General features: G+C 42.7%; 1 protein-coding gene across 1 annotated transcript in view; it reads left to right on the top strand.

Moving 5' to 3' along the window:
• LOC126195639 (odorant receptor 65a-like) overlaps positions 1-13,371 on the top strand; it is a 119,116-nt gene that overhangs the window by 28,139 nt on the left and 77,606 nt on the right. The window contains exons 3-4 of the mRNA XM_049934264.1: positions 4,280-4,379; positions 12,366-12,470. Of these exons, the coding sequence (XP_049790221.1) occupies positions 4,280-4,379; positions 12,366-12,470 (205 nt within the window). The remainder of the gene's footprint in view (positions 1-4,279; positions 4,380-12,365; positions 12,471-13,371) is intronic.

The raw sequence follows: 13,371 nt of genomic DNA, 5'->3' as shown, positions 1-13,371 counted from the left end.
GATGTAAAAACGCGTGCCCTCTGTATCTGATAGGGTGAAAGATTACGGAAAGAATTGATGCGCCTCTGGTTTATTACACATAGCGAGCCTCGTTGGTCAGAACTAAGATAAAGATGGTGATCCATTTCTGAAAAAGAAAGTGGAATAAATTCGACTTCACGTGTTGTTGATCAGCTTAAAGCCAGCGAAACTCGTGTATACAATGCTATAATATGTTTCATCTTAAGATGTACAGCATTTCCACTGAAACAATGGCCTGTGAGGGTAAGTGGATATAAGGATTCTTACTGTCCTAAACTGCATATAATGGTACACGAGTGTACAAATGAGAAGGAAACGAAGCAATTTAACCTTAATGCTCTGCTCTGATGTACATAAGTAGAAAACCAAAACAGTACATTGCTTTGCCTATCATGTTGTACGGAAAGAAAGCCCAAAATCAAAGCAGGAGTAGAGGCCCAAGTGAAATTTTAGATTCTGAGGAAGGAATACGATAGATAAACACAGGCATATAAAATGGCGTTCATGTATCGGTAAAAGGTTGAAGTATAACAAAAAAAAACATAAATAAAATGTCAAAGGATAAACTAAAATCGACAGCAGTTACAAAATTACCCTACGGATAATTTTTAAACAAAAAGAATATTCCTGCGATTGCTGCATATTTTATGATACAGCCCTCAGTAAAGAAGATCTACGGAAATAATGAGGACAACGTGGTGAGACCGGAACATGATCAACTCACTTAAATCTAGAAAAGTCGGAAGGGGTAGGACAGTATGTTCTTTCATTTTTCGAGAAAGTATAAATAAGAGGGAGCAATGTGTAAGCAGCAGTGGTTTACGTTTTCGCAAAATGAGATGTAAAATTTTAAAGATTTGTCTATCTGTAACCACACTCATTAAGGTTGAATCCTAAACAATAGTAGTAGTGATTGAATATAAATCTTTTGAGGACAGCGTCATAGGTTTGCGGCCAGCACAACTGAGTCCATAGCAGACGAGGAGTACCTATACACTCAGATCACCTAGGATGCGTTGTCGTGAACAAGCGAAATAATAGCAGAGGTTGCAAACCTTTTCACAACGGGGACGAAAAACCAAAGGCTATTTACATCTACATCTATATCTACATTATAATCCGAAAGCCACCCAACGGTGTCTAGCGGAGGGCACTTTAAGTGTCACTGTTATTACCTCCCTTTCCTGTTCCAGTCGCGTGTGGTTCGCAGGAAGAACGACTTCCGGAAAGCCTCCGTGCGCGCTCGATTCTCTCTAATTTTACATTCGTAATCTCCTCGGGAGGTATAAGTAGGGGGAAGCAATATATTCGATACCTCATCCAGTAACGCGCCCTCTCGAAACCTGGACAGCAAGCTCCACCGCGATGCAGAGCGCCTCTCTTGCAGAGTCTGCCACTTGAGTTTGGTAAACATCTCCGTAACGCTGTCACGCTTACCAAATAAACCTGTGAGGAAACGCGCCGCTCTTCTTTGGATCTTCTCTCTCCTCTGTCAACCCGACCTAGCACGGAACCCACACTGATGAGCAATACTCAAGTATAGGTCGAACGAGTGTTTTGTAAACCACCTCCTTTGTTGATGGACTAAATTTTCTAAGGACTCTCTCAATGAATCTCAACCTGGCACCCGCCTTACCAACAATTAATTTTATATGATCATTCCGCTTCAAATCGTTCCGTACGCATACTCCCAGATATTTTACAGAAGTAACTGCTACCAGTGTTTATTCCGCTATCATATAATCATACAAAATGGTTCAAATGGCTCTGAGCACTATGGGACTTAACTGCTGAGGTCATCAGTCCCCTAGAACTTAGAACTACTGAGACCTAACTAACCTAAGAATATCACACACATCCATGCCCGAGGCAGGATTCGAACCTGCGACCTTAGCGGTCGCGCGGCTCCAGACTGTAGCGCCTAGAACCGCTCGGCCACTCCGACCGGCTATGATCATACAATAAAGGATCCTTCTTTCTATGTATTCGCAATACATTACATTTGTCTATGTTAAGGGTCAGTTGCCATTCCCTGCACCAAGTGCCTATCCGCTGCTGATCTTCCTGCATTTCGCTGCAATTTTCCAATGCTGCAACTTCTCTGTATACTACAGCATCATCCGCGAAAAACCGCATGGAAATTCCGTCACTATCTACTAGGTCATTTATATTTATTTTGAAAAGCAATGGCCCCATAACACTCCCCTGTTTCACGCCAGAGGTTACTTTAATGTCTGACGTCTCTCCATTGAGAACAACGTGCTGTGTTGTTTGCTAAAAGTTCTTCAATCCAGCCACACAGCTGGTCTGATATTCCGTAGGCTCTTACTTTGTTTATCAGGCGACAGTGCGGAACTGTATCGAACCGGAAGTCAAGGAAAATGAATGGCATCTACCTGGGAGTCTGTATCTAATATTTTCTATAAAGCGATTTGGGTCTCACACGATCGCTGTTTCCGGAATCCATGTTGTTTACTACTGAGTAGATTATGGGTTTCCAGAAATGACATGATATTTAACAAGGGATAACCAATCCTATAGCATCCAAAGGCAGTACAGAAGCAATGGTAGGATCGTTATCAATAGATATTGATGTCACATTACCACACGTCTGCTGTAAACAGATGAAAGAGCTTAACTTGTGAAAGTCCCTACCAACGGGGGATGTAACAGCGGTCTGCTCGACCAGTTAACATTGTTCATATCGATGTTACCACGCAGTGGGAGTTCAAAGCTATCCCTCTCTATGAAATTTGAAATTTTTCAGAATGAAGTACGTGATCTAATTTAAAAACAAATTTTTCTTTCTCGTTTTGATCACATGTAGTGGGCTGACGATAGTTTATCCATTTCAGTTCGTATGAGTCATCATCAAACTAGCGTCTTGGTTTTTACGACGATAGCATGTCACTCGCAAAGCTCGCATTTGTAGTGTCTTGAAAGTGATGGGCATTAGGTGAGTATAGGGCTCTTTACTTTTACAAATGCAAGAAACTAGTGCCTAAGATGAGACTGAAGTTGACACCGGTAAGCGATTATTAGTCCACTAAATACGATCAAGCCAAGTACGGATTAAAACGCCTCCTTTCCTGCGTCGCTACTTGTTAGGGATAAAGATTTACCACTTCGAGTGGATAGTTCAGCTTGAACGACCAAACGTCATGATTACATACATACATACATTAATACTTATTCCACAGATCACGAATACGACAATTCGTAATGCTGTGGAACGTGTCACTTTAACGTAAGTTTTCTTTACACAGCATAATTAATAATTTTTTTTACAGCTACTACCTCATATCTGATCAGCGCGACAGAATGTCAATCCTAAGGACCCGGATTCGATTCCCGTCTGGGTCGGAGATTTTTTCCTCTCAGGGCCTGGGTGTTGTGTTGTCCTAATCATCATCATTTTATCCCCACCGACGCGCAAGTCACCGAAGTGGCGTCAAATCGAAAGACTTGCACCCGGCGAACGGCCTACCCGACGGGAGGCCCTAGTCACATGACATTAGTACCTCATATCTACTGAGTAGAAGGAGTTGTCATTCAGAAATTCTTTTAATTTGCTTTTAAATGTTGGTTGGCTATCTGTCAGACTTTTAATGCTATTTGGCAAATGACCAAAGATTTTTGTGGCAGCATGATTCACCCCCTTCTGTGCAAAGGTGAGATTTAATCCAGAATATTGAAGATCATACTTTCTTCTAGTGTTTAAGCTATTTTTGAATTGGGATGGGTTATTAATAACGAATGTCGGAAGTGGTTATATGTATAGCCAAGGTACTGTGAATATCCCCTGTTCAAGGTGATCTTGGATGGCGTCTACCTGTTATTCTGATTACACGCTTTTGTGGGATGATCTCTTAGTGACGAATTGCCCCAAAATATAATGCCATATGAATGTAGTGAATAAAAATAGGCATAGTCGGCTAATTTACCGATATATTTTTGACCAAAATTTGCAATAACCCTACTAGCATAAGTAGCTGAACCTAACCGTTTCAGAAGATTAAGCATGTAAAGGTTTTATAATTTCCATCAACCAATAAAAATACACATTTGTTGTCGAATTTAAGTAGAGAATGTTCCTGGACAGTACATCAGCAGCTCTGTTACGTTGGACACAAGAGGACAATTTCCCCTTCCTGAGACAATTTATTGATGAACAGTCTTAGATTCTTTTGCATAGTAATGAGAACTTTCTTTGGAACGAAGAGCTAATGTTTTTCCTTCTCCATCAATTTGCCCACAGGAATACCGAGTTGATGGAGAAGTGTTTAGGCGCCATGCTACTGGGGCAGAGCTTGTCCATCGGGGCTGCAGTCTGCTTCCAACTGTTCCAAGTCGCCTTAGTGAGTCTCACAGCCTTTCTTGTAAAATTTTTGATTACCATTGTCAGGTAGTGTTGAAAACGGTGACTAGGGTTTTTTAATCTCTTACTTCTGATAAAGAGGAGAAAGTAACATTTTTCATAGGAATAGCAGCGATCAAATACTGAGAAGCATTTATATGACAAATCAGCTTCATAGAAAGTTGAAACTCCTTGGTAGAGAGCAAGTGTTTCCCCTGTGACGACTCCATCCCCCCTTTTTTTATTTCGCCGTGAACACAATCATCACAGTATTTGTTAGAGGCTGACAGATAATTTTGGTGATGGATAAGTTGATATCTCCATTAACAGGCAATTTATATCGCGCCTTTGACCAGCCGACCGATATATCTGTAGCAAATTTCTTACGTGTTGCTGCCCAGAAATAATTGTTGAAACAACTCCAACACGTAGCTTTTACTTTACTTTCCTTGACATAGCTGGAAAACTAGTTGGTCACAAAAATAATTTTGCTACTTCTGTATGGGATTTATTTTCTTTCCGTGAAAGTTCCCTTTCAGAACAATGCACAATGCTAACAACAGCTTACCCTTTGACCATTTGGAGTAATGAAATGCTTTGGAAAAGCTGTTCTTATTATGCGACTGATCACAGTGTAAAGCGCGGCCGTAGTGAACATTGAGGGGCGAAGCGTGATGACAGCTGCGCACTGCGAGAATGAATGCCGCCAAGTGGGGAAATCCACTAACATGAGTGACTTCGACACAGGTGAGGTCGTGATGAGGCGGCGCCTGGGAACCAGCAACTCGGGAACGGCGAAGCTGGTTGGCTGTTTTCGTACTACTGTCGTGAGCGTTTGTGGAGAGTGATTGAAGACGCGGTGAAACCACGAATAGGCGACAAGGTGTTAGAAGTCATAAACCCATCACAGAACAGGAAGGTCGGAGTCTAGCACCCTCTTTAAAGTAGGATAGGTGGCGATTTGTGGCATATCTCACGACACATTACAATGCTGATCCAAGCACAAGAGTTTCGAAGCACATGTGTTAGGCACACATTGTCGATCGATGCAGCAGTCGATCGCTACGTGTTCCCACGTTGCTCCAGGCATATCGTCATTTTAGAGTGCAGTTGGCACGGTATCATTGAGGTAAGGCCGTGGATCAATGAAAAACTACTGTTTGGTCGGGTGAATAATAGTTCTTGTTACACCAGGTCGCTGGTCATATTCAGATACATCGTAATCCAGGCGAACTGCTGCTGAAAACACGTACGGTGCCACATGTGCTGGCCAATGGCAGCAGTGTTACGTGGGCTTCCCTGTAACCTGTAGTAGTAAACAAAGGCACAACGGAAGCTGTGGTGTACGTGAACCTTATTGCGGAACGTGTGGGTCCCTTCGTGCTTGATGTCTGTCGCGAAGGGTGTGGCAGATTGTAGTAGGATAACTGTGTCTGTCTTGTAGAGTTGATTGAGAAGCATTATAGTGAACTAACAATTAAGTCTTGGTCACCAAATTCGTCTGATCTGAACCCGATAGAACAACCTAGGGCGCTACTAAACGCCATCTGCCCACCCATAAACAACTGGTCAGTAATTTACAGGAAACGCATGGCATTTAGGTAGACGTCTAGTGCCTCTCCAGAAACAAAGCAAGGACCTTACGATTCAGTGACACGCAGAATCGCTGCGTTCTTGCTTTCCAAAGGTGGGCCAACACGCTAGTAGGTAGGTATATATAGAGCCGAACTCGTATTATATCGTCATTGTTAAGTAGGTAATACAGTCTGAAAAGGTCGAGTATGTAATATACAACCACTGACAGTAAAGTGTGGTGAATAGTCCTAGGAACTCACCAGGCAGCAAGACCATTGGGTCGACCTCTTACAAGGTGGAAAGATGACACAGAGAAGGACATCGCAGCTTTAGGAATTTCCGCAGGGTGGAGAGAGACTGCGAGAGATAGAAGGCTGTGGAAACAGATAGTTGATGCAGCGCGTGGTGTACAGGACATGTGATCGCTGAGGAGAAGAAGAATAGTCCTGTAACATTAACGTAGATGAACTACAGTTACCTTACTACCCTTCGAAATAGTTACCTCCCACAACTATGCACCACTGAGCTCTCCTATACATGTCCTTGAAACGTTGCACATAGCCTTCCTTGGGGATGGTGTACCAAAGCCGCGTCACGTTTCGTTGGATGTCAAGAACATCGTCAAATCTCTCTCCTTTTAAAGCGAGTTTGAGTCGAGGGAAAGGAAGAAGTCTGGAGGATTGAGATTCGGCGAGTATGGAGGATGTTCAAGCTGCATCACACGCCTTTTTTGCCAGGAACTGTTTGACGATATTGACTGTGTGGGGGCGAGCGTTGTCGCAAACAAAAAACCAGGAACCTTGTGCGTACTGCGGTAGTACCTTGCGTAGACATTGCATGAAACGGGTCAAAATTTCAACGTATGTGCAGTGTTCAACGTCGTTCACTCTGGTAGATATTCCTTGTGGATAATGTCCTGACTATCGAAAAAGCTGACGAGCACCGTTTTGATGCGTGATTTTTCGGCTCTGACCTTTATCCGACGAGGTGATGTCGGAGAACGCCGTTCCATGCTTTGCCTTTTCGCTTCAGGGTAGCACCGGAGACACTAGGTTTCATCCTCAGTGAGAATATGGTTCACGAAATTGGGTGCCGCATGCACCGTTTTGACAAAATCCTGTGACGCCTTTAAACGTGCCTGCTTCTGATCGTCAGTCAAGTGATGTGGCACTAGACGGAAACACGTTATCCTCTTCCCCTAACTACTGAGTAGGGATTTGCCGTACGGATTCACGGTTCATCTGCAGTTCATCTGCTATCAGGCGCACAATTAATCGACGGTCATTCGTGATTAATGTCCTCACTTTCTCCAAGTTTTCGGCGCTGACGGCGGTCGCCGGTCGTCCGCTGCGGGGATTATCAGAAACACGTTCCCGGCCTCCTCGAAAACGGACGAACCACACGTGCGCACAGTTCATGGGCAGTGCTTGAACCCCATAACACATAGTAGCAGTGCATGTGTTTCTTTCAGTGTCTTGCCAAGCTTAAAACAAAATTTTAAATTGATCCTTTGCTCGTTCATTTTCCTATTGCCAGTTCAGAACCAATGCACTAAACAAGCGCTTTGTCCACCAGGTCTAACACGGAACATACACACGATGCTCAACTGAACTACGGTTCATGTGCAAACAATGGTTCTGCTTACATCATTGTATGCAGAGTCTATGCTCAGCAACAAACGGTTCTGTCTCCCCAATGCAAGACGTAGTGCAGTATCCAGATCTTATAACTTCATAACTGAGGCGTGCCTTAGATAAACACAGTTGTCACACGATTACACACATAGTGCACAGTCATCATACACTGTTGTAATAGATAGTGTCACACCAAGTAAGGCGAATGTCTGGGGGGAACAAGTTGGATAATACTCTGTAGTCATCTGCTGACTGATGTAGCGCTCTGCATGACATATTTCGTCCCATTCGAAGTTGTAAATTGGCATTTTAACACCCTTCGATGCATTTTCAATTTACATTCTCGCATAAAAGCCCCAGTCATATTGCGCTTCTATACCAACGTTTACACATTTCGTTCCACTGAGAGTTAAATTGCGTGTGGAACTGAAAAGCATGGGTATACTCCATGCCTTCTTCTCCAAAGCAAGTGCACTCTGTGGCTGCACTAGCACAGGGATGTTGTGCTGGGATGGGTAACATGTTGGTACTGTCCTCCATCTTGCTGCTCTTTAGGACCACCAGCAGTGTTCGATGTGTTGGGAGCAGATCGCATGTCCTCATCACAGAAATCAATGAGTGGGACAGACAACAACAGCTCCTTGTCCTGCTCCAGCAAGTGAGCTATGTGCGCTACAGGATCCCACGTGGTCGCTACAGGTTCAGACGTGCTGGAGGTTGTTGCTGCTGCAGGGCTAGAGGTCGCTGTAGGTCTCGACAAGATGGAAGCCGAGGTTGCTACAGGTCTGGACACAGCAGAGATCGACATGTTGGCGCTCGACCATGTAGGATTGGAGGCATCGATGAATACTGCTGAACAAAGATGATGAAGCATAACATGTGGACCAAGATGCAAAAACAATCAATAATAATAATTCTAAGGACAGAGAAAGATGTGATACGGGATACTCACTTTTCCATTTCTTCCTGTTCTGCAGAATTGTGCAGGATTGCAACTGATGTTGACGATTCATGGTTCTTCTTCTTCTTCTTCTGCTGGCTGACTGATCAAGACTGAGGTCCCAGAGCTGCTGAACCTACCCTATATCACCTCCAGTGATGTTAGAAGATACCGCCATCCTACTGGCTCATGTCTAACACATGACTGGATTAAGGGTTCCTATTGGTTCCCGCCATTTCCTCACCCTGATCTGCCATCTTGGATTACGTCACAGGAGGGATGAGTGTGCCCTCTGATGGCAGTACTGTGTACTACATCAGTTGGACTCTGGACCCCATGGTAAGCACACTGGATGGAGGTAGTGCCTCAAATTGTTTAAATAAAGACATACGTAGAGCACAGGCTGAGTTCTTTTCCCACGGTTTTTCCCCACCCCAGACCGCCATCTTGGATTACATTATGAAAAGGACGACAGCACCCTCCGGGTGTACTAGGTCAGTTGGACTCTGGACCTCATGGTGAACACACTTGATTGTGGTACTGCCTCTAATTGTTTAAATACAGACTGCATGAAAAATAAAGACTTATGTCCATCATATGCTGAGTTCTTTTCCCGCCATTTTTTAGGCAGATGACTTAGGTTAGTGGAGGTAGCCCAAGTGACCTCTTTTCCCACAATTTTCTTGGGTTAGCAGATGTAGCTGTGGTGTGTTGCATTGTCTGGTCTGGTGGAAAAAGTTCTGTCCAGTAGTTTATGTTCCAAAGACTACATCCGAAACTCGTTTTCTCGCATCATGCAGAGCCTCTTTGATCTCTTTCAGAACTGTGACATGCATTGTTCTGAGACTTACGAGAAAAGCAACCATGCTTCATGAGAAAAAAAATTGTGTTTCATGATCAGGGTCTCCATCATACATAAAACGCAGGGGCCTATTATTGCACTGATGTCGAGTAATAGTATTTTAATTGTTAAGGCCGTGCGAAACCATTCCTTTGCTAGTTTCCAGTTTGAGTTTCTCCACAATCTGTTAGCAGAAGCTACTGAAAAATTGATCTGAGATGCTACATCGCACAATGATTTTCTCGAAATTCTATCCAATTCCGCTCCTCTATCTATCTCTCGTTCAGCTGAAGACGAAACCCCACTTGCCAAAGTGAATTTCGGCGCACATGCTGCGAATCGAGCCTGCCTCCGTGTATCACTTTTTCGTCAACACTGGGCACAGAGTTTCTGTCGTTCATGAAAAACCTCTGTTTATAGAGAAACATTATATTTGTAAGTAAATCTATGCCTTTTTAAATCGGGCTAATTTGATAATGACACAGACGTCTACGTACATAAAGAAGAGTGTAGGTTTGTTTGTATGTAATTCATACAAATCTACAGATTTATTCCGATATTGACGGCAGGCTTTGCGAACCAGATTCTCACAGACATTAATAATGAAGGACTGGATGTTGGCTGAAGCTGGTTCTCAGATCATGCACACTTTCACCTGGGTGGAGCCGTGAAGAAACAATACTGGCGATTTTGGGGTTCTGAAAATCTCCCCTTTTGTGAAGTGAAGCCAAATGGCTACTGTTTGGGCTTCAGTATGTATCTGAGGCATTATTGGCTCTTTTTGAAAGCGAGAAACGATAAGTAGTGAACATTATTTTGAAATTTTCGAACAATTTATATTGGGGGATCGACCAGGCACCGAGTGGTTCATGCAAGGTTGGACCAGACCTCATCGCGCCGAACAGCTGTTTCTCTGTCTTGATTAAGTAAGGAAAAGAGTCAGTGCGTTGGAATATTGCAACCATACTGGCGCAGGGATGGATAGGCCTCCACATTCGCCACATCTGACTCCTTGTGTCTGCTTTTTATGAGGCACTTTGAGAAGCATTGTCTACCAGAACCATCCCACCAGACTGGACGAGCTTTAACCAGCGGTTTGTGTGGCATTTGAATCCATTCCTGTTGGCAGACTACAGGGTTCTGACGACAAATTTCATTATTAATTTGCGCCATCTCCATATTGGGAGTGGTGAACATTTTGGAAATATTGTGATGTGATTGTAAAGACTGCTTGTAGACGACAAGTTTAATTATGCACGTGGATACTGTACGAACAACACTGCCTGCAGCGCCATCTGTTAGCAAGTTTTCGAATTATATAGAACATTATGAGTAAGTCTTGCATAAAATTCTTACAGCATTCGCGATGAACATATGTTTTTTTCCACTCGTCCATCGATCATAGCTTTCGAGATATTTAATTTTGAAATCTTGCACTCCATTGCTATACACCCTGTGAAATAACAATTCTTACAAACTCCATATAATTTTTAGAACCTTTAGATTAAACAGTTTACATTACGCCATAATACGCTACTGATATTAAAGTAATTGTTCGATTGGCACCTTAATCAATACTGTACCATGTATATTTTAGGTTCAGTATAATAACGCTCCGTATTTGATTTCCTGTCTACAGCAACACCTACATCTGTACTCTACAAATCACTTTCAAGTACATGGCAGAAGGTACTTCCCACTGTACCTGTTATTCTGTCTTCTTCCCAACCTTTCTGAATTCCTTAGAAACCAGCTCTCGACATTTTCTAAGTAGGTTTTCTCGGCATAGCTTGTTTCTACCTTCAAGTGTCTGCAGTTTCTTCAGCATCTCTGAGACACTATTTCAATGGTCAAACATATTTGTGCACTTCTGTGTGTACGTTCAATGTGTCTCGTTAGTCTCGCTTTGTACGGATCCCACATACCTGAGCTCTGCTCTAGGATAGCTCGCGCTAGTGATAGGTGAACAATCTCTTTTGTAGCCTGAATACATTTCTCAAGTCTTCTACCGAAGCCTACCATTTCCTTTACCTACGCTGTGTATGTTAATACATTTTTTTTTAAATTTCACTGTTTCACGTTTTTGACGTTTAAAGTTATCTATCTTTCCTCCTCTTTGATAACTTATCAGTATCTAAATATCTGTGGAGCAGTCTAGATAACTGCATCATCTACAAACAGTCTGCGGTTACTATTAATATTATCTGCAAGGTCATTAATATACGACATGAACAGCAAAGTTTCTTTAGAGGACACCTTAAGTTGCTTCTACGTCCTTTTTTCCACATGCGACATGAAGTCTCGTAGGAGGAATCAAACCACTGTCTACAAAATTTTTAAAACTTTTAAACTGCTAGCGACCTAATCAGTAGTGTTACAAGTTCTGAAAACTTCTACTTGTAGGTGTGGAACTGAGTCAAATGATTATCTCACATCACGAAATACCGCATCTACCTCACCGCCTTCATCCATGGCTTTCTGGATGTGATGGAAGGCAAGTGTCAGTTGAATTTTGCATGTTTTCTTTCTGAAATCTACGTTGTCTGGCGAGAAGGAACTCATTATATTCGAAATATTTTTTTACTGGTGAGCTCAGAATATGGTATAAGAATGTGCAATAAATGGATGTCAGCGCTACTAGATGGTAACTTAACGCTTTACATGTGTTACCTTTCTTGCAGACGGGTTCGGCCTGTGCTTTCTACCAACCACTGCTCACGGTCTTTTTTTCGAGGCATGTACTGGAGATAACTGGTAAAAACGAGTCTAACTGACACAAAAATCTGGCATAGAATCTGATAGAGATCCCATCGGGTCCTGAACATTAATTCTGATTCTCATATTTTTAATGATGCGAGAATTAAATTGGAACAATATCCTTTGGTTTTCATTTCAGAAGGAACAGTTGAAAGCAGAATTCAGCATTTCTGCTTTTGCATTGCTACCCTCAATTGCAGTACTTGTCCATGAATGTGTAGACGTTTGTTTCCTTTTCAGAGTGCTGAAAGCCTGGCAGAGGCCGGCAAGTTCGGCTGCTACCTGTCCGTCATGCTGGCACAGCTCTTCGTCTACTGCTGGTTCGGAGATGAATTCATAACGGAGGTGAGCTGCACACGCCTTGCTAGGTTGACTGAGTTTCCAGTTTGAGTGTTGTATTGATACAACGATATGACAAACTGCTGACCGTGTTTAATGGCTACCCAGGGGCTTGTTGTGTGTATTTTGAATACAGAATAGTGGATTTATGATGTTACTCATTACTCTTACAGATTAGCACTAACATGGTACATAATTGATATCTGCTGATGGATCTTGATTATCTATGCCATACATCAAACCAAACTTTAGCACTTGGAGTGTCATTGCGCTCATCCACAAATCATAACTGGCTGTTTAACCCGGAAGAGTTGACTAGTAAACCACTTGCATATGGTGTGACACGTAAGGCCTATAGATTTAAGAAGCCTCAATTAATGTTCATAGATGTGATTCTTGAAGTTTTCCCGGCGTACTGAATATTCTATGGGGTTTCGAGATTGCAACAATTCTTCTGGGATGCGTTCAGCTATCTTCAGGTGCGTGTCAGTCACTGGAGACTGCTAGTTTTCCTTTTCTTTATTTTGATTTCATTCCTCTGTCCCATACGGGCAGGGAAGGGCTGGCAGCGGCATAATCCGCCGCCCTTCAGCCGAGTGACATTATATTCAATTAAAGGAGGAAACGATACACATAAAAGACGATAAAAAGGGGACCATAAGAACATAAAAGGTGGAGACATTAGGGGTTAAAATATACATTGACACAGAGACATTCATTTTGGGAGAGTTAAACAAATTGACATGAAGTTAAAAAACAGAGCTGGCGATTCATGGATCAGATAAAATACACTGAAGTCACACACACAAGTTAAAAGTTGGCCACAGAATTAAAACAATCCTGAATGAAGACGCTTTGAAACCACTGTAACATATGGAGCACACGAGATGAAGAATAAAAACTGCTG

Source organism: Schistocerca nitens, chromosome 7 (genome assembly GCF_023898315.1).
Source record: "Schistocerca nitens isolate TAMUIC-IGC-003100 chromosome 7, iqSchNite1.1, whole genome shotgun sequence".
Lineage (NCBI taxonomy): Eukaryota > Metazoa > Arthropoda > Insecta > Orthoptera > Acrididae > Schistocerca > Schistocerca nitens.
The sequence above is the reverse complement of the archived record's forward strand: the minus strand, read 5'-3'. Positions and strand labels throughout refer to the sequence as shown.